Raw genomic sequence first — 19,074 nt, forward strand, 5'->3', positions numbered from 1 at the left:
GGAGTTTAGCAATGAAAAATACAATATCAGTCGATAAAACTCAATCTTCGGTAGCTTACAGACGTCTGCTCGAATATTAAAAGTTTTCTTAATCGTTAAACAATCTTCTACACATTATGTTATGGTTTGTAATTTTTTGTAATTGCTTTTATAATTAATTATTTTCAGACATGTCAAAACATATACAAAATACAGGGAGATACAAAAGAAAAAAATATCCATTATAGTAATATGAATTTTATTTATTTATATATATATATATATATATATATATATATATATATATACTGTATACACACACACACACACACCCACACACACACACACACACACACACACACACACACACAAATATACACATGTATACACATGTATACATAAATATACACACATATAAACCCCTTGTAAATAATCTATATAACTAAATCTATATTTTATCCAAAAAAAAATCCATCCATCCATCCATTTGCTATAGCGCTTACTCAGGGGGTGCTGGAGCCAATCCCAGGTCACCCCAGCTTGTGGACAGGTGGTAAGTGGAACACCCTGAACAGGTGCCCAGTCTATCACAGGTCAAAGACACAGAGACAGACAACAACACCTCCTCACATTCATACCGAGGGTCAGTTGAGGGTCACCCATTAACCTCGCATTCATGTTTTTGGACTGTGGGAGGAAACTGGAGTACCTGGAGGAAATTCACGCACGCGCGCACACACACACACACACACACGGACACACACACACACACGGACACACTCACACACACGCAGAAAGAACATACTCCTCACAGAAAGCCAGTATTTCAACCTGGACCTTCTTGCTGTGGTATGAGAGCGCTAACCACTACTCCACATCACATATACTGTAATCTATCTCCAAGTCACACACATCTAGAAAAACATATACCTACACATATAAAACAAATATAACTAATTCCACATGTCTGAAAGGGGGTAGAAAGGCAAAACATAAAATCCACATTTCGCAAACTTCTAGACCAAATACTTTTTTTTTTTTTTTTAATTTGAGCCAAGATTTGTTTTTGGATGGAGGGATCGATATGTATTCGATTTTGTTAATCGCATCCAGGCTTTGTTTTGACTGCAGCACCCTGGCTTCACAGACAGAAGGTTGCGGGTTCGAATCCAGGCGAGACTTATCTCTGTGGAGTTTCTCCCTTTGCATGTGTGGATTTTTCTCCAAGTTCCTCTCACGGTCCAAAAATATGAACGCGTGGTTACTTGGTGCCTCTGAACTCCAAACTCCTTCTGGACATTTAAAAGCCGAGAATACCAACAAGGGACACAAATTTGGGAAATTTGTAAGTTGTAAAACACTGCATGGTTTTTTTTTTTGTAACAATACAACTCAGTAGGAACTTAGAAAGCAAGTTTATCTTTCTTTTAAATGGTTCCACACTTGTAAGGAACATGCATTTGTAGGAGGAGCCGAGCCATTCCACAGCAGTTCTGTGAATGGTTTCCACCACATGCAACTGAGATAAATTCATTTCTGCAGCTCATTCCATCGATGTATGTTCCTTACAAATGTTGCACCTTTACAAATGGAAAAAAACACGTTTTCTACAGTTGTGGATTAAGAGGCACTGATACAAAACAGAATATCTGATGAAAACACAACTATCCTTCCAACAACTTTGTAGCGTTCATTTTTTAATTTTAAATTAATAAAGCCCTCACATGAACGTCACTAGTGTTTTGCAGCCTTGTTTGGCAGGTTTGTGTCTTGGCCTGTAATCATGTAATAAATATCCCACATGTTGTCTGTTTTATATTTGATGGACAAATTCACAGATCACAAGCTCAATGCACAACAGATGAAAACTACGTCAATGTACAGATCCTGCTGAAGATTTTCAGATGATTGTTTTTCTGATTTCTTCTAGACTCAGACTCGAAATGTTTCTCTTTCCAAGTGTCAATAGCGCAACACACTTACCTAAAATATGTCAAGTTACCTGAATCTAGTGACCTAGTTGGCTGAAGTTACTTTTTTGTTGTTGATCATCTTTTTTTTCTGTTTGGAAAATTAATGCTCACTAATCCATTCTGAGCACTCTCAGCTCACGGTGAGATTGTCTCTTTTGTGCAGCTTAAAGTCCCCAAACAAGCAATCAAAGCTAATTGGTGACTTTAAAATTGCCTGTAAGAATGAATGTGTGAGTGTTGTTGTTTTTATTTCTGTGTTAATCCTGTGATGGATTGATAACCTGTTCAGGGTGTATCCTGCATTCACCACTAAGCTGAGATCAGTTCAAACAAAACCACAAATCTGAGTTGGATAAAGCTGTATGGATGTATGCATGATGAAATTATTAAACAATTTTGCAATTGTTAGTGTGAACTGAGGTAAATATCGGTCAGTCATAACAATCAAAACAAAAAAAAAAGTAATAATATAGATCTGTGTAAATATTTAATTTCTCAGAAATTGTCAAACTCAATGAAGAGCTGAAAGAGCCATCGCTCATTGAACCATGTGTCACGTGCTTCCAAAATATGAAATATGTCTTCATTTCAAGCTTGAAATGAAACAAATCTCCCACAAAAGGAACAATGGGTTGCATAGCTGTACATGAGAACAAACTGAAGCCATTATGACTTTTCTAGGCCTCATTTATTTATATGGAAACGGCCTGAAGAGAGGAGCACCTGTAATGTTTTTTTTCTACTGGAACAAATTGCATAACTGTGTCATCAGATTATATGACAACGGTTCATAAAGCCAAACAGGAATATCAACAGAGGTTGATATTTTTTTACTCGTGGAAAAAGCGTTGTGAGGAAACCGATTCTCCTTCCTGCTTTATTCATGTTGAATCTCTCACAAAATTCACTACAAAGGAGACTTCAGGGAATTTTACACTGAACTGCAGCAAGAACTGTCACTCTCTTTGGCCTGCAAATATATGACAGTAAGATTTCACTATTTCAGGAGCAAATCTGTGTAAAATTCATCAACCGACATTGTATGCCACAGAAATATGAATATCAGGATGAATGTCAGTCCTAATGAGGAGCTCATAGCGCTGTATTTCAAACAAAAAGTGCCATAACATCAAGCTGTTCTAGTATGAAGGATCACTACCTTGGATTGGCCAGTACTGGAAACTTTTGGTCATGTAAGTCCTCCTAATTACAGAGTATCAGCATGGGCGGCATTAAACTCAAGGACTGATTGAGATGTTTATAAAATTATTGAGCATGAAAGACACTGATGTTTAGTAGTCCAAGTAATTACACTGAATTACATTAAACAGGTCATTAACTGGGACAGAACATCAGGCTTTATCTAATATTGCATGTAAACAGACTCTAATGTGGTCTGTTGTGAACTGAGACATGTCTGGTTGCCTTTGGTCAGTAGACTATGGCTCCACCTAGTGGCAAAGAAATGTCAATACAGCAAAATTGGAACGTAAGTAAATTGAAAGTAACTAACTATTGATTGGTTTGAATTACGTATATAACGATGAATTGCAAGAAAAGCTGGAAAGAGGCCTAAAATATCAACAAGATTTTGAAGTAGGAGTTAAAAAACGGAAATGTGAAATAACTAATACAATATACCCCCTGAAAATGTGCAAAATGCAATCCAGAGTAACCCCAGAATAGCTGTAATTGTCCAAGGATATGCAATGTGCAATGAAATTTTCGTAATATCATCAGACATTTATCAGAAATGGAAATATACATGCACTTTATTTGAACGTTTTTTGCACTGAATGCAATTTATGACAATTTTTTGACCAACAAACTATAATTTTAGTTAAATTTTAAAATGAGCGCATGTAACGAGGACGGGTCGTTTAATTACCAAAATAAATTGTCACTTCCGGTTACATGCAGAAAGTCCTACTGCAGCGCAATAACGTTTGGTTAAAAAAATATATCCACTCGATTTTATCAATGAGAAGAGCACACATCTAGATTCTGTGGCCATACTAATTACATTTATTGTTACAGTGAACGAACATCTTGGAATATTCTGAAAACTAACCGGAAGTTACTATCTAGGTAGAGAGGTGAAGATCGCCATCGGCCGACGCCTACAGACTGGAAGAACGGTAAGAGAGAAATTTACCTTTTTTACCTTATAAATAAAGAAAATGGGCAAACTCTCGCGGACGTCAGGGGTTTCCTCGGTCTTGGGAAAACACGTTTTAATGGTTCAAATGTGTGACTTGTCGACGAATAGCGCCAACTATTGTGGCAAAGTTTTGAGTGAAATGGCGCTTACTGTGCAAGAGAAGGAAGTTATGATTTTGGTACATCGAGGAGGAGTAACGGTACTCTCAGCTTCAACTAAAAAAAAAAGACAATAACAACAACAATTTAACACATCTCATTCAGTTTGAAGAGGACTGTGAGATTTATTCCAGTGAAAGCCTTTCTCTTACATGCCGTTGTGGAGCAGATGTCTCCAATTAAAATCTGCTTTTACCCGTTTTAATCCCACAAATAAACAACTTTTAGCTCCTACAAGCTTCTAATTAATTCGACATTACAAAATGGAATACTGTGCAAGGTACGAAAAGCTTTAATAAACCTCTAATGCGCTGAAGAAATGGGAGTTATTAGTTATTGGTTGCGACTTTGTAACTCCCGTGTTGTCCAATGTGTTTAACTTGGTGTGTACATGGTTGACATATGAAACATCAGGCCGCTGTTAGCTGACATCTACGGGATTGGTTTGTTTACATGAGTCACCGGGGCACCAGGCATTGTTTGTCAGCTCCCAAGTTGTGTGCTGCCTCTTCGAGCACAAATGCAAACCAGGGACCATTCCCATGGCCCTGACTCAAACTCCTGGTCTGCATTTACAGCCTTGGCCTGCATCCATGTTTAAAACAAAACCCCACAGTGCAAATGTCTTATCCCCATGCCCTTTACTAAATGGCAAAGAAGTGCAGATAAGGCTTTGTTCTCTATGTTGTGTTCCTTCTTTACACACAGAGGGAAGTGCACCCTGGATTCTAAGCAGTGCACAAGTACTATAATGATGTTTGCTTGAGTTATATTTTCGGGAACTCATCATTGATCTACCCACTCAGACTGCTATCCGTCAGAACGGATATCGGACAGTAAAGAAACCTCATACAATGTGAAGCACTGAGGACAGAAACCGGTTAAATCAACATTTTGTGACTTCATCTTCGCAGGAAAGTCCATGCGATAGATGACCATTTAGGTACATCTCTTGATCGTTAAACATTATGTTTGTGCCTGTCAACAACAATTCCCTTTTCTCTTCCTGTAAAAGGGTGTCAAATTTTTAGATGACTCATTCTGCATTTGCAGAAATTCACTGTTTCTCCGTCCAGTAGAAATGCAGTTTAACTTGAACCTCCTGTGCACCAACAGCAAAGCTTTGGTTAATGGTGACTGAAACGATGTGTTCATGTTACGTGTTTATAACAACATATCGCAGTAGGAAGTGACCCTTATGGCACCGCTCCATGTAACCAGAAGTCATTTCAAGGTGACGTCTTTAAATGTCTTTTGTCTGACCAACTGTTCAAAACATGTGCCATGTTTACAGTAACATAAAACTGAGAATGGCGACAACACGAGCAAACTGGGATAAGAACGTCTCACACGTCTTCTGAGCGAAACCGATGATTGTGCTGGAACGTGACATTGTTTCAAATCTCCACAGTGAACGAACACGACTTCATGTCATCAGGTGAATCCAAATGATTCTCAGCCTCGACTCCGCACGCATACAAGGACATCTTTCTTCGTTTTGTTTGTCCGGAGCGATGAAGTAACTGGAAAGAGGGAAGTTGTGAGACGCGACACAGAGAAGTTGTGCATTGAGGGTGATTCTGAGGAGGTCCGAACATGTGCCGTCCAGGTTGGGACTGGAACATTTCCTGAGAAGCAGCAGATCCCTTAAGTTTAACTTGGCTGTATATTTTCTGTGTCCCACTCCAGGTTGGGTCCCTTTTTCCCCGTTCTTACTAAATGCTTTGGAATTTCATTAATCCGTGTGAGCGTGCAGCTGAGGTTGGCTCAACATGGCTGCGACCTGTAGAGTTTTACTTTGCATAGCTTAACTTTTGGAGCCATAGATTGAACCTTTAAGGCTGTAATGTTGTTATTCACAGTTTCAGGCTTATATCTGTAATAACACAAATAATACATAACATTTTTTTTTTTTTTAAGCCTGCCGTTACTATGTGACACCTTTACTGACACAGCGAGTTAAACAAAGCGAGTTTCCAACAGTTTACTTGCTCCTGGATATTGCCCTGGTTTCTTTCTTTTTTTCCGCACAGATTTATTTCCCGCTTGACAACAACGCATTATAATGGCATTTAATGAGAATTACCACGTACGCTTTTCATACAGCTGCTGGTTAGAGCCTGACCCTGGACGATAGGGGGGGTTGGCTAACCCTACACCCCTCAAGAGGGATCGATGTGTTCGCTACTCAGCCTGAAAATAGATTCACAGTAAGGAGTGTTGAACAATCTCATACAACAAGATTAGGCTAGTGCGCTCTCCGAGTTCCCCTAATGCCAACACCACGCAGTCAGTCTGGGTTTACATGAAGAGACTTGTTCTGGTTAAACAGTCTGAATTCAGAGAAGAGCCGAGGTGAGTCCTCTAACATTGCTTGCAACAACTTACTAAGTATCCCATGTGTATCTGAATTAGATTCTGATGTACTAAATATCCTTTAATTAAAAGCAAAAACAACTGCAGGATTTCTTCTGCTTTATTTGATTGCCCGACACTCCAGACGGAGAAACAGTGACTTTTTTTCTTTACTTGATGCTATTTATCTGTTAAGGATGCATTTTCTTACAGACGGACTGACCTTGCTTTTTTGGTTTTATTTAAATATTTGAGAAACTTTTAACTGTCAGATTATTTGACCTTATTAACAAAAACATTTGTACCATGGGAACTCTTTGACTAACAGAGCATCAAAAGGCAACATCTGCTCCATATGACAGTGTTCAAAGCAAAGAGTTGTTTGATGACATTGTTGTCATGACAAACGGTTTGGTTATCACTCAGTGTGAAGTGCAAAATCACTTTAAGCCTTTCATTTATGGCTTCTCACATATGTCGTGCATGACAAAGCCTCTGAAATGATATTCAGACCTTCCTGCATTCTGTTGTAGTTTTCGTCTGAGAAAGTCATTGTGCAGAGTTCCCTGTGGTATAATGGTTATCACTCTCGCCTCACGGCGAGAAGGTGAGGGGTTTGAGGCTTTTATTTGTGGGGTCTGTATGTTCTCACTGTAGGTGTGGGTTTTCTCTAGCTTGCCCTGTTTCCTCCCACTATTAAGTTCAATTCAGAGCCAATTACAACATGGTCATGTCATTGTGCTTTTACCGAGAAAAACCTCGAAATCCCACACAAGCTGGCAAAAGTTGAAAAAGTAAAAGCTATCTTACGAGGAGGAAATCTCTGTATAACAAATAGCAACTATCACCTGTTCTGGTGGGTTAGGTGCATGTGAGGGCACGTGATGTCGGTCAGTGACCGTTGCCTTTAGGTGTGACTGTGACTGTTGTTTGGCTCTCAGTTTTCCCCGTGATTGACCTGACACCCATCCAGGTTTGACCCTGCCTTAGTTAGCTGGTATTTGCTGGTATTTGCAGTGTATGGTATTTTGCTGTCGATAGAGAAGATAAGCAAGATTGTTTTAGGCCAAGTTTATGCTACGACATGTTACGTGAAAAAGCATTTGTTTTTGCATTTTTGTTTTAAAAAAAAAGTTTTGCGTTTACACCGCAACGTTTTGAAAATGCACTCCGTTTACACGGAAACAGCAGGAACACTGAAAACTGTAGTTCTCATGTTGGGCCACAACTGGGTGCTATTGTTTGTTTTTGTAATGAAAATACACAGACATGCGCGCGGAGAACGGTAAGCTATAAACATTAACTGGGAGCACACAGACTTTCATAATGATAGACGACCAAGTTGGATTGCTACTACGGTGAATATCAACTATAAAATTACCAAGTCCCATCAGAATATGGACTGGGAGTCATGACACTCTGGAGGCTGCCGTTGTTGTTATTTTCCATCCACTTGAAAAAGAATTATTTACTGCGACCGTGGCGCACATTTCAAAAAAGTTGCATTTTCCTCCGTCTGTACGAAGACGGAGTCAGCGCGTCGGCGCGGTTGTTAATCATTACATCCAATAGAGGGAAGTGCAAATTGTTGGTTTCTTGCGGGACAACGTTTCTAATCCAAACATTGATGAAACAGGATCAAAACTGTTAAAGTAAGTATTTGTGACCCTAATGGTATTTAAATTTGGTCTGGGGGGGGGGGGGGGGGGGGTCATTTGTTACCTTATGATTTAACCTTTGCTTCACACCCCGCCCCACACAAACCGCTCCCCCAGGTTCTTCAGACACTCTCACAGATCATAGCATTACAGTGAAGCCAAACTTTGGTGCAAACCACTACTCCCGGCCACAAGTCAGGCAAAGCCCGGCATCATCATTTCAAGCACTTCTGACTCAGACAATGCCTGGCACTAGTGAATGTGAAAATAACTAATAGTCCTTCAAATTGATAAATGATGAGAAAGTGTACTATGCACTGTCTGAAGGAACGATCAAACGCACTGAACTGAGGTTCAGATAAATAAGATACAAGTTGTTTTGATCAAATAAACATATGGTTGTATCTTATTAAGCTGACTGCGTCTATCGTGGCCACCCGCAGTGAGCACTGAGCCAGCCTCGTGCTGGAGAAGCAGCACCTGTGAGGCCTTCATGACATTTGTATGAGTAAAAAAACACACAAAAAACCCAATTTGTCTGAGGTAATACACTTGTAAACTGCTATTGTGTACTGCTTTTTGCAGTTGTAGTTGGTTGATGAGGATCTTTGCTCACAGCAGGATCTTTATGGGGTTGGTGAGGGCTGGCCCAAAGTTCAACTTAATTTTTATTTCTCAAAATGACGACATGCAATATAAACTCAATATTTTTTTCTCAATAAAGTTTTGCCTCAAAGACAATTCTGCATCAAAGTCACTGGCGCAAACTGCAACATTGGCACTTTGATTAACCACCAGCTGCAATAAAATAAACACGTCAATACTTCAGAAAAATGGCGAAAAAGAAAAGTGGCTTGCATTCAAAGAAAATAGATGTTTGTCGGTAACGATATTGCAGAAACATCCACAAATCCAAATGTTTTAGTGCAAATAAATAGAAAGCATGCATGAAAATGTAATATCTTCAAAATAAGTACAATGTCAACATCATGCCAGTTTTAAAGGATGTATCCTGGCGTCAAATACAGTGAAATGTTTCTTCCAATACTGCTGCAACTCACAGACCACATGTTTGACACAACTTTAGGCTCATCTATTACCTGATGCGTTCACGTATTCAAAGGTCACAATCTCGCTGAGTCAGTTAAACTTTATGGCAGAGGTTTCGTAAAAGTCAACGAGAAGCCAGTATGAAATCATATGTTAATGCATGGGAATATAATTAAAGAAGACCCCATGTGTTTAATACCCACTCGTGTGCGTTCGCGTGTCTCCCTGATCATTCAAAGGGTTTTTCTGAGGCAGAGCAGAGCACAATGACAGAAAACATGACGGAAACATGCGTTCTCTGCAGATTGTGTTTTTGTCGTCTTTGTCCGTTGCTATGTTATGTCTGTCTGCAAATCAGAAAATCTCGATAAATCGTAAAATTTCAGTATATCGCCCAGCCCTAGCGATGGGTGAACAGCTTACGCAGGATAGTGAACAAACAAATCTTCGTACAGTTTTGTTGTCTGACATTCCTTTACGGGTATGATTCACACAAGTTGTTTCCATGGCGTCTGAGGGTTAACCTTGTTGGTCGGGTTTTAAAGCTAAAGTATTTCCAATTGAGTGACGTGATGTTTTTCGTCTACGCACTATTCACCTCCTGCTGATGGATATCAACGAGCTCACAGGGCGACAACAGGACGATGTGATTTATCGCAAGATCAACTTTAATTAATACTTAGCTTTCTTTAAACTCTATCCAACCTCTTAAATCACCACCAGGATGAAGATCCGCCCTCGTTCATCTGTCAAATTAGCTGTCAGATTATCAATCAGCTATGGAAAACATTTGGCTTATAACTTGTGAGTGCAGACTGTTGATCCACTCTTGACAAATATTTACCAGTTACTGCCTAGTTGTCTGTTGATGTTTGAAGGATTAAACACATAGAGAGAGTGTGTGTGTGTGTGTGTGTGTGTGTGTGTGTGTGTGTGTGTGTGTGTGTGTGTGTGTGTGTGTGTGTGTGTGTGTGCGTGCGCTGGCTATAAAGCACATACACAGTAGTATCAGCTCAACCAAAAGGTCACGAAACTCCAACATTTTACTCAGTGTGGAGGTGAGAAAGTCATAAAACTAATGTGTACATTACGTGTATTCACAACTGTATGCACTCTACCTACGTTGTGCATTGTTGATAATGTCCTTTGTTATTTGTAAATGTAAAGCCTATCAGATATGTCGAAGCTGTTTAGAACAAAGAGCTGGCATGTTTTTAATCCCAGTTAAACGTCAGGCTGATAATCAAACAGGTTATCCTTTAATCTGCAGCAGTTAGTGATAAGAGTGAGAGAGGCAGTGCAGGGAGAGAGTGAGTGAGGGAGGGGTGAATATGAGGAAGTGGAGAAGCATTTCCGATAAGTCACCATCAGCCGGCACCTCCCCCGAGCTGGCAGAGAGCCAGCGTACAGCCGCACAGCAAACAGAGCGGCAGGGAGCGAGCCGAGACGCCGCCAAGGAACGCGACATGGACGAGGTCGACAAACAGAGCTCCTAATACATGTAGCTGGCCGGTTATTCAGAGGCGACACACAAAGCGAGAGAGAGCGGTTCAGATTGGCATCCAGTGGTACGTCTACATGCTACTCACACACACACACACACACACACACACACACACACACACACACACACACACACACACACACACACACACACACACACACACACACACAGTGATTTTCGTGGTTGTGTTTGTTACACTGCATTTGTGTCTTTAGTGACCGTTCTTCAGCAGACATGAGGATATCCATAATTATCTCATATGGCTTTAATTTCCATCCATTCATGATTTGATGTCAGTTTCTCGGCTGGATTGCATTTATAAGATTAGTTTCTTTAGCATCTGCTATCGTTTCATTTAAGATTTCAGGACTCTGAAGCTGCATTCAGGTGGGAATTACTGTCTGATGCAATTGGTTTTGTGTCGGCCAATCAAAGCCACAGGTGGAAAACCCAACATATAGATGTGGCCAGTCTTTGGTGGAAATTCAGCTGGACCGCGCTTTGCCTCGTTTGCTTCCGCTACAGAGCGCTCGCGTTCAACGATTCAGTTGCATCTGTCAAAACAAGGCCGGGGTTGTATTTCCTGTCTCATCTGCTCACCGCAAACTTTCAAAGTTTCACTTCAGCTCGACGATCAAGTGATACTCATGCCCTTGGGTGTACATGGCACAGTTTACTGGGTTCAACTTCAAACAAGCGCCAAAGGAGCAAATTAGAAGTCATTGCACATGTGTGTGTGTGTGTGTGTTTTGTGTGCTATGTTGAGTCACGATTTTGAGCTTGTCTGCTTTGATTGTTTACAATGAGTGCTTATTGGAATAACATGAACTGGTTAATCCTGGTACTCGCATAATCAGGCATGACTACAGTAGAAAAGTATGAGGAACCAAACTGAAAAAAATAAACAGACCTCAGTTGAAATGGTTTCATATATTGAAATGAAGTCCAACTATATGGATTTTAAGCTCTTGGGTCCTATTATGTGAAAACGTTATTTACCAAAGGGATTTTATCACACCTAATATCTGACCGATCCATTTTGTACGATGTTCTCTCTTTCCAGATCCAGCAGACGAAATGGCAGTGAGTCAGAGGATTTTCAACTCGACGGCGCCGTTCTCCGGTTCGCCCAAAGCCGAGCTGAAGGGCTCGTACCCGCCGTGCTGCAGCGCGGAGCAGGAGACGGAGGAGGGGGAGGAGGAGGAGGAAGGAAAGGACAGCAAAATGGGCTACATGCATAAATGGGCCACAATTAACAAACTCCTGACGCGCGGGACTGCAGAGCAAGTGGGAGAAATGCCCTTTAAGACCTCGACCATCATCGCTCAGGCAGAATGTGAATATGCCACTTTGTTCATTACATTTAATATTATAAGACAAGGAATAGTTGTGCTTGAATACATGTTAACTCTTTCCTGTAGGTGAAACCCAGGACTCCCAACAGTTTAGTCCCTCCTGTTCTGAACGAAGCTTTGTCCCCTCTCCTAATTGCTTCACGAGCAGGTATGGCCTTTACTTTACAACCTTGCCAGCATTTTATATTCATGCCTAACTGTTGGGGCGTTTCAGTGATGCAATCCATTTAAAATGCAATCTTCTGCTGCAGTGTGTACAATCCCAAAAACCCTGAGTAGATTTGTTTCCCTCTGTGGTGACGTGTTTACCAGTTTAGCTTTTCCTTGCTTGCTCGCTGAGATGGCTCGCAGTGAAAACATAGCTTCGCTTGAATTTGTACTGAACTGTAAAACCCCGTTTTGGACTCTTCCTGGTCCAGGATTTCTTCTGAGCAAAACAACGTGGCGTGCCCAACGACAGCCTGCGTCCAGGAGCCGAGCGGCGTACCAGAGCGCGTCGCCCCGAGAAAGAAGACCCGGAGGAGGCAGAGGCGTAAAGGGAAGAAGCAGCTGGTGAAGCAGCGGCAGAGACACAACACGTCCTCCGGAGTCCCCGAACAGGAGAGTGGGAGGTCTCTGGTCCAGATCCTGGTGAGGACCGAGAGTCTTTTACCTAGCGCTGGCTGGTGTGAGCCGTGAGGTTTTATTAGGTGAGCTGAGCGGGGGTTTTCAGTGTGAATCATCTTCACAGATAAATTGCCACATTCTTTTGCAGTCAGGAGCCGAATCCTTTGATACGACCATGCAAACATGGGCCGTTTGTAAAAGTGAAACTCTGATTTCAGACAGCGCGGTCTCTCCTGGCCTTGAATGTTTGACTCTTAAACGAGTTAACCTGAGAAAGAAAGGATAATATAAATTTTAATTTTTTTTTGTCTTTGCAGGATGAGTCGTCACTCGGAGGGAGAAGCGACCTCAGCACTTCCTGCTGCAGCAGCATTGAAAGCTTGGAGGATCAGGACCGGCGGCGTCCTCTCAACAGCCAGCAGATCTACACATGCACGGGCTCCAGCTGCTCTCCTCTGAACTGGCCCCGTCAGGTGGTGAGCCTCCTCTCCGGCCTCCCGTCGTACGAGCAGGGCAGCAGCTCGGACTCCCTCAGCAGTGTGGGAGACTGCTCGCTGGCTCTCGCAGGCCTCCGGGGCAGCGTCAGCCAGGGGGACCCGTGCTACGCTGGGCCGTTTTTCAAAGACGTGGAGAGGGACGCCAGGGAGGACGAGGATGAGTTCTACAAAGCTTACTCGAACGGCAACGAGGGGTTAATCTTTTACGATAAGGTACCTTCTTGCCTTACTTTCATCTGCTTTCTCACTGTAAAATGTGCTTCAACCAAACGTTCTGCTGCTCTTCTCCTGACAGAAAATTCAGCCTGTGGACTGTGAATACAGGGAAGGGAGGGAGTACGTGCTCTCACAGTTTATTAAGCAAGGTTCATTTGGGGAAGTACACAGTGCTCAAGATGTCAACACAGGATTTAAATTTGCCGTCAAAAAGGTAATAAAGGCACATGGTTTCTCTTTGATATGTCCCACTGCTTAGTGCAAAGCTTTAAAAGCCTTTTCTTTCTCCTCATTGTTTTCTCGCAGATTGACCTGAAGAAGTTCAGCAGTGAGGAGGTGGGTGCGTGGAGTACCTTCAGCTCTCCTCGAGTGGTGAAACTCTTAGGAGTGGTCAGAGAGGGGCCCAGCATTTATCTCTTGATGGACCAGAAGTCTGGTAAAGAAACAGGATTTTCATCTCATCGCTCTTTCTTTCACATGGAGCACATTACCGTTGCCACTAAGAACCAACACAACACATCTGATTTTCATTGCACCCTTTAAAAAAAAAAGAAAGAAGATCTTTTCATTAAAAAGACACACTCCAGACTGTTTCTTGTCTCTTGTAATCCCACAAAATCTCAGCTTTTCATGTGCAAACACATGTGCAATAGGTGAGATAACGATGACGTAGGTGACTCTGGGATGTCAAGCTCTCCTCCAAGTGTCCTGGAGTGATGCCTCGATGGTCACAAAGACTTCCCACTTGATTCTTTTATCAGAAAACTTCACAAAACATTTCAACCACATACCTTTAATCTGTCAGAATCACCAGTGCCTCGCTTCTTGTCCTCCTCTGACCTCCTCTGTTATTGCAGAGTCTCTGGGTCAGCTGATAGTGAAGCGTGGCCGGCTGCCCGAGGATTTAAGTCTCCACTACCACTCTCAAGTCTCCACAGCGCTGGAGTACCTGGTGAGGAAAAAAGTGGCGCATCTAGATATTAAAGGTACGTTATACAGCCGTTTATTTAAATCATTTTGAAATGTAAATGTTGATGACATCTGGAAAACACACTTGAACTCCCCTACACATCTTTGAGTTCTACTGTCTATCTATTTTATTCCATAAAAAAAAAAAAAGTAAAATAGAAAGCACCTGAATGTGATTGACGACATGACGTAGACTCACTAAAAACTCTCAAGTGGACTGGGGTGATGTTTACAGTGTTTCTGGTCAAATGGTCTCATCATTAACTGCGTGTTGAATGTGATGAATTTGTGGTCAAAGTAAAGCAGAACCTACCTCAACGTTTGGCACAACTTTTTAATCATTCTCAGTCTATCAGCGTTAGGTTGGAAGAAACAGGAAGAAGCGTGCAAGCTACCCAATATGGTCACTTACACAATAAAGGGCAATTCAGGTTTTTCCCAATGAACTGCATGAACTAGAAAAGAAACTATCTTAATAGCTAGTATCTCCTTAAAGAAGGAAGTGTTCCTTCATTGTTGTTTTTAGAAGATCCTCTGCCTCAGCGAGCGGACGTAAATGTGATGGCGAGACGAGTAGAAAGCCTATTTGGCGTTTGAAGAGTCGCAGCTTAGTAAGAACAGTGAAACGAAATGTGTCACGTCGACTTTCACTTGTTTTGATCACCTGCGTGGAACATAAACAGGATGAGAGGGTAAGTCCGGTTCCTAACTCGCTCTAACTAACTTGGAAGTTTGAGTCTCCGTGCAGCTGTTCAGTGGAATGAAGGCGTTATAGATGCGGGCTACAATTGATCTTCAGGCACCTGTGTTTTGAAACCAGATTGCCACAAGACGGGCTGGGAATTTCCCACAGTGTGACTCACCGCCGCTCTTTAGAAACGGCGCATGTGCGGCGAATCAGGAGAGCGAGCCATAAATGGGAGAGTGGAGCGGAGGGGGGAGGAGAGCAGGAAGTAGAGAGAGAGAGAGAGAGAGAGAGACAGAGAGAGAGAGAGAGAGAGAAGGAAAAGGAAAATAAGAGCACACAAAGGGCAGGAGATGAAAAAAAAAAGTGTTGGAAAAAGAAGGAAAGTGAAAAACTGAAGAGGAACTGATTTAGAGGAGGTTGAGAAAAGAGAAGCTGGCTTGTTGGGAAAACTTATTTTTTTGTTGCTGTAGTGTGACTCAAGCGCCACCTGGTGTCTGGAAAGCAAGCACCAAATGTCTTTGTCTGCTTACTGTTAGTTCCCAGTTTCCACATTGAAGTGTTTTGTGCAGCAGCTGTCCTCCTGTGACTTAGAGTTTCCCCTTTTCATTTGGCTCCTTTGTCTTTAGGCCCGTTTCATGTCCATGCAGCTGCCCCGTAATGATGTAATCGGCAAACTGCACAGCACAATCGTGGAAATGAACCAAGTGCCATCAAGAGCACAGATTAAAGAGGAGGATTACTGACTCTGCCTGTCTTTTTTGTCCCCACAGCTGACAACGTGTTGCTGTCGGAGGACGGCCGAGACACCTTCCTGTGTGACTTTGGACACGCGGAGAGACTCGACAATCAGGGGCAGAGTCTCAGTCGGTCCAAAGGTGAAGAGTTACTTCATAGGTTCATGTAAGAAAAGGGATTGTTTAACCACTGTCTCCTCATTCAATACAGACCTAAAGGGCACGGAGACCCACATGGCCCCTGAGATTGTAAAAGGGGAGCCCCGCGGAGCCAAAGCAGATGTGTGGAGCAGCTGCTGTATGTTACTGCACATGCTCAATGGGTGTCAGCCCTGGACCAGATACTACACCTGTAGACTTTACCTGAAGGTGCTCCTCGCGCAGCTCCGCCACACGCGCTTACCTTTCAAAGGATCCTCAGCAAGGTGTGACTGGATCTGCTCTGTCTGATGGTTGCAGATCGCCAACGAGCCGCCGCCCCTGAGAGAGATCCCCCCCGACTGCAGTCCCCTCACTGTGGAAGTTATCAAGGCGGGACTCCAGAAAGATCCAGCCAAAAGATCATCAGCATCTGATCTCAAAGAGAAAACGAACAGAGCTTTAAGAGAAGGTGAAGCTATGTTGCACTAATCTTTGCAGTTTTTAAATAACACATATCTGGATCTGAAGTACTCGGTCTCGACAACAAAAGGGTTTTCTATGTAACTCCAGGGTTTTAGTTTCCTTTAGAGGTTTTCGGAGTGTGAGCCCTCTCCTCTCAGAGTTCAAACCACATGGCAGCCCCCCAATTCTCACACCACATGTGCTTTTTCTCACACCAAGTAAAAATCCTCCTGATGTTTTTCACATTATGAGATATGGCTAACTGCTGTTGGGTTCCCCAGACAGTCAAATTCCTCTCATTTGAAATCTCCAGTGTATCTTTACAATCAGCAAATGTCCTGCCTGGGACTTACGTGATTCTTTTAGTTTGTCTTTGTTACACTTCTAATCTGAATCTGTTCAAAGTCAGAAAGGATTCCTCAGTTTCCCTGCTGCGCTCCCCCGATGCTCTCTGTTACTGTGATGAGACTATTAGATGCCAACCTGCCTCTCGTGGTTGGAGCACAGGAGATAATGTGATGTGATGTATTTGATGTGCAGTGGGAGGACTCACCAGTCCCGTCAGGGGTCCCTACACAGAGCCCCTCTACACACCCAACAAACCCCCAGACTGCCTGCAGTTCCTTTACAACGACTTCCAGGATGAACATCAGGAGTCTGTGGAGAAAGCAACAACGGCAGGGGGAGCAATAAAGATGCCATACCGGGAGGAAGACTCCGAGGCGGAGCAGAGCTCACCTCTCGGCCCACAGATGCTGATCTCTGAGCCAAACTGCAAGAGGAGCAACAAGGCCAGCACGGTGCCTGAACTCGAGCTGCGCAAATTGGAACGAGGTGAGTTTTGGTTTTTTTCTACTTAGTTAATGTGGCGTGAACCTGGTGCGTGTTTTGGGTCCTGCTCACTGCTCTTTTGTTTTTGTTTTTGCAGATTTCTATCTCAGCAGCCTGTCACAGCTTCACTCAGCTGAGATGCAGGAGCAGCTCCTGTCCTGTCTCAGCAGTGATCCGTATTCCAACTGGGAGCCTTGGGACAAAAAGGTACCGTTAGAATAACATATACGATTGGACTGAACACATGTCACAATAACAGTTGGTCTCATGCATTAACCTGTCCGTTGTTTGGTTTTCTCACCACCCTCAGGACTCTGGCCGCTGGTCGCTGAGTCTCAGAGACGACTTGAGCTCCGGCGTCTTCTCCACCAACAGTCAGCCCAACGTGCCGGTGTTCAGCGTGGATCTGCTGGGTCACGCACAAGTACCACCACCCTGCTGCTTTGAAGGTGCGATGTGAAACGTTACAACACATGGAGCCTCCTGCCATATTCCCAAAGTATCCGTCTCTGACATGTCTGCTCTGCGGCTCAGGTGTGGATGTCTGCATCAGAGACTTCAGCCGGAGAAGCATTCGCATCCGAGAGGCGCGCCGGGTGAAGGTGGGCCACATCGCCACAGGAATCAGTGATCAGGTGAAGACCAGCAGCATCACACTCACTCATGTCTCACTGCCTCAGTGAACAAAGACCAAAGCTCACATGTCCTTCTCCCGTTCAGATCTCAGAGAGAGTGTTCACGCTGGAGACCCCGCACGGCCAGCACGTCGCTCACGACGGCGAGGTGCAGGACTCCGGTCTGGAGCTCTGCTGCGTCTCCGCTCCAGACTTCTGTCCCAGCTGGAGGTGGAGGATCAGAGACGGAGTGCTGGAGACCCGGTCCAGCCTGTGACTTTCATGTTTTCCCAGTAGCAGTGTATGTGACTTTCACTTCTGTTGTCTTGTGCCCTCATCTGTGTTGTACAAAACAACACTTGCTGTTACAATTCCTTTTTTAGTTTCATTACAGAGATTTTGACTGAGCTGTTTACAGGTTGTGCCTTTTTATATGATGTTTACATGGAGTCAATAAAGATATTGAACTGTGCAGAGTGAGTGAAAGATTTCTTCATGCTCATCTTCTCTGGGATGGTTATCATGAATTATGAATACATAATAAGTCTCAGAGACGTTTACTACTTGGAAGAAGTGAAGAATATTTGACTTTCAGGTGAAATTTATGGAAGATGTAAGAAGTTCATGCCACACTAACACGACAGGTTATAATAGCCAGTAACACAATCTGTGACGCTCTAAACACACACGACGCCATACACACACTGCTATTTGCCCTGTACAGTAAAAACCGCGATTCATCCATGAAGGTCACACCTAAAGTGCCATCGACTGAGCATTTGGCCACTCGACTCGTTTACGTCGACGGACTTCAGTTGGATGTAAAGAGCAATACAAATAAAATGCATTATTATTATTGTCCTGGCATATTAAGGACATGGGTTTTGTGCTGGTTGGAGGGAGAAGGAATTCAAATTTCTGTGTCCACCCTTCTATGAATTACCGTCATGCGTGTGAAGGAATTACAGTTCTGGGATACAGATAGGCGACCGGTGGGCCCCGATGTGGCCCAGGGGCCACTTATTGAGGACTATTGGTTTAAGTAATGTGATTAAGAGAAGTAAGATTCTTTCCCAGCTTAAAAAAAGAAAAGGCTCAAATTTTATTCTTACAGGAAACAAAA

General features: G+C 42.9%; 1 protein-coding gene across 2 annotated transcripts; it reads left to right on the forward strand.

Annotated features, from left to right (window-relative positions):
• The first annotated feature begins 4,034 nt into the window (after nt 1-4,034).
• On the forward strand, nt 4,035-18,423 carry map3k14a (mitogen-activated protein kinase kinase kinase 14a). 2 transcript variants are annotated; one of them, XM_080488713.1, is made up of 16 exons: nt 4,035-4,090; nt 11,902-12,174; nt 12,260-12,341; nt 12,613-12,823; nt 13,117-13,509; nt 13,592-13,726; nt 13,819-13,948; nt 14,370-14,498; nt 15,940-16,044; nt 16,115-16,272; nt 16,363-16,513; nt 17,047-17,340; nt 17,435-17,544; nt 17,648-17,786; nt 17,872-17,972; nt 18,058-18,423. In XM_080488713.1, the coding sequence occupies exons 2-16, from the start codon at nt 11,916-11,918 to the stop codon at nt 18,226-18,228; spliced, it is 2,568 nt and encodes an 855-aa protein (XP_080344839.1). In that variant the 5' UTR covers nt 4,035-4,090; nt 11,902-11,915; the 3' UTR covers nt 18,229-18,423. The 2 variants fall into 2 exon arrangements, with proteins under 2 accessions (XP_080344839.1, XP_080344838.1); XM_080488712.1 differs by lacking the exon at nt 4,035-4,090 and adding an exon at nt 10,734-10,902.
• The last annotated feature ends 651 nt before the right edge of the window (nt 18,424-19,074 follow it).

Source organism: Lipophrys pholis, assembly GCF_963383615.2.
Source record: "Lipophrys pholis genome assembly, chromosome: 19".
In the NCBI taxonomy this organism is placed as follows: domain Eukaryota; kingdom Metazoa; phylum Chordata; class Actinopteri; order Blenniiformes; family Blenniidae; genus Lipophrys; species Lipophrys pholis.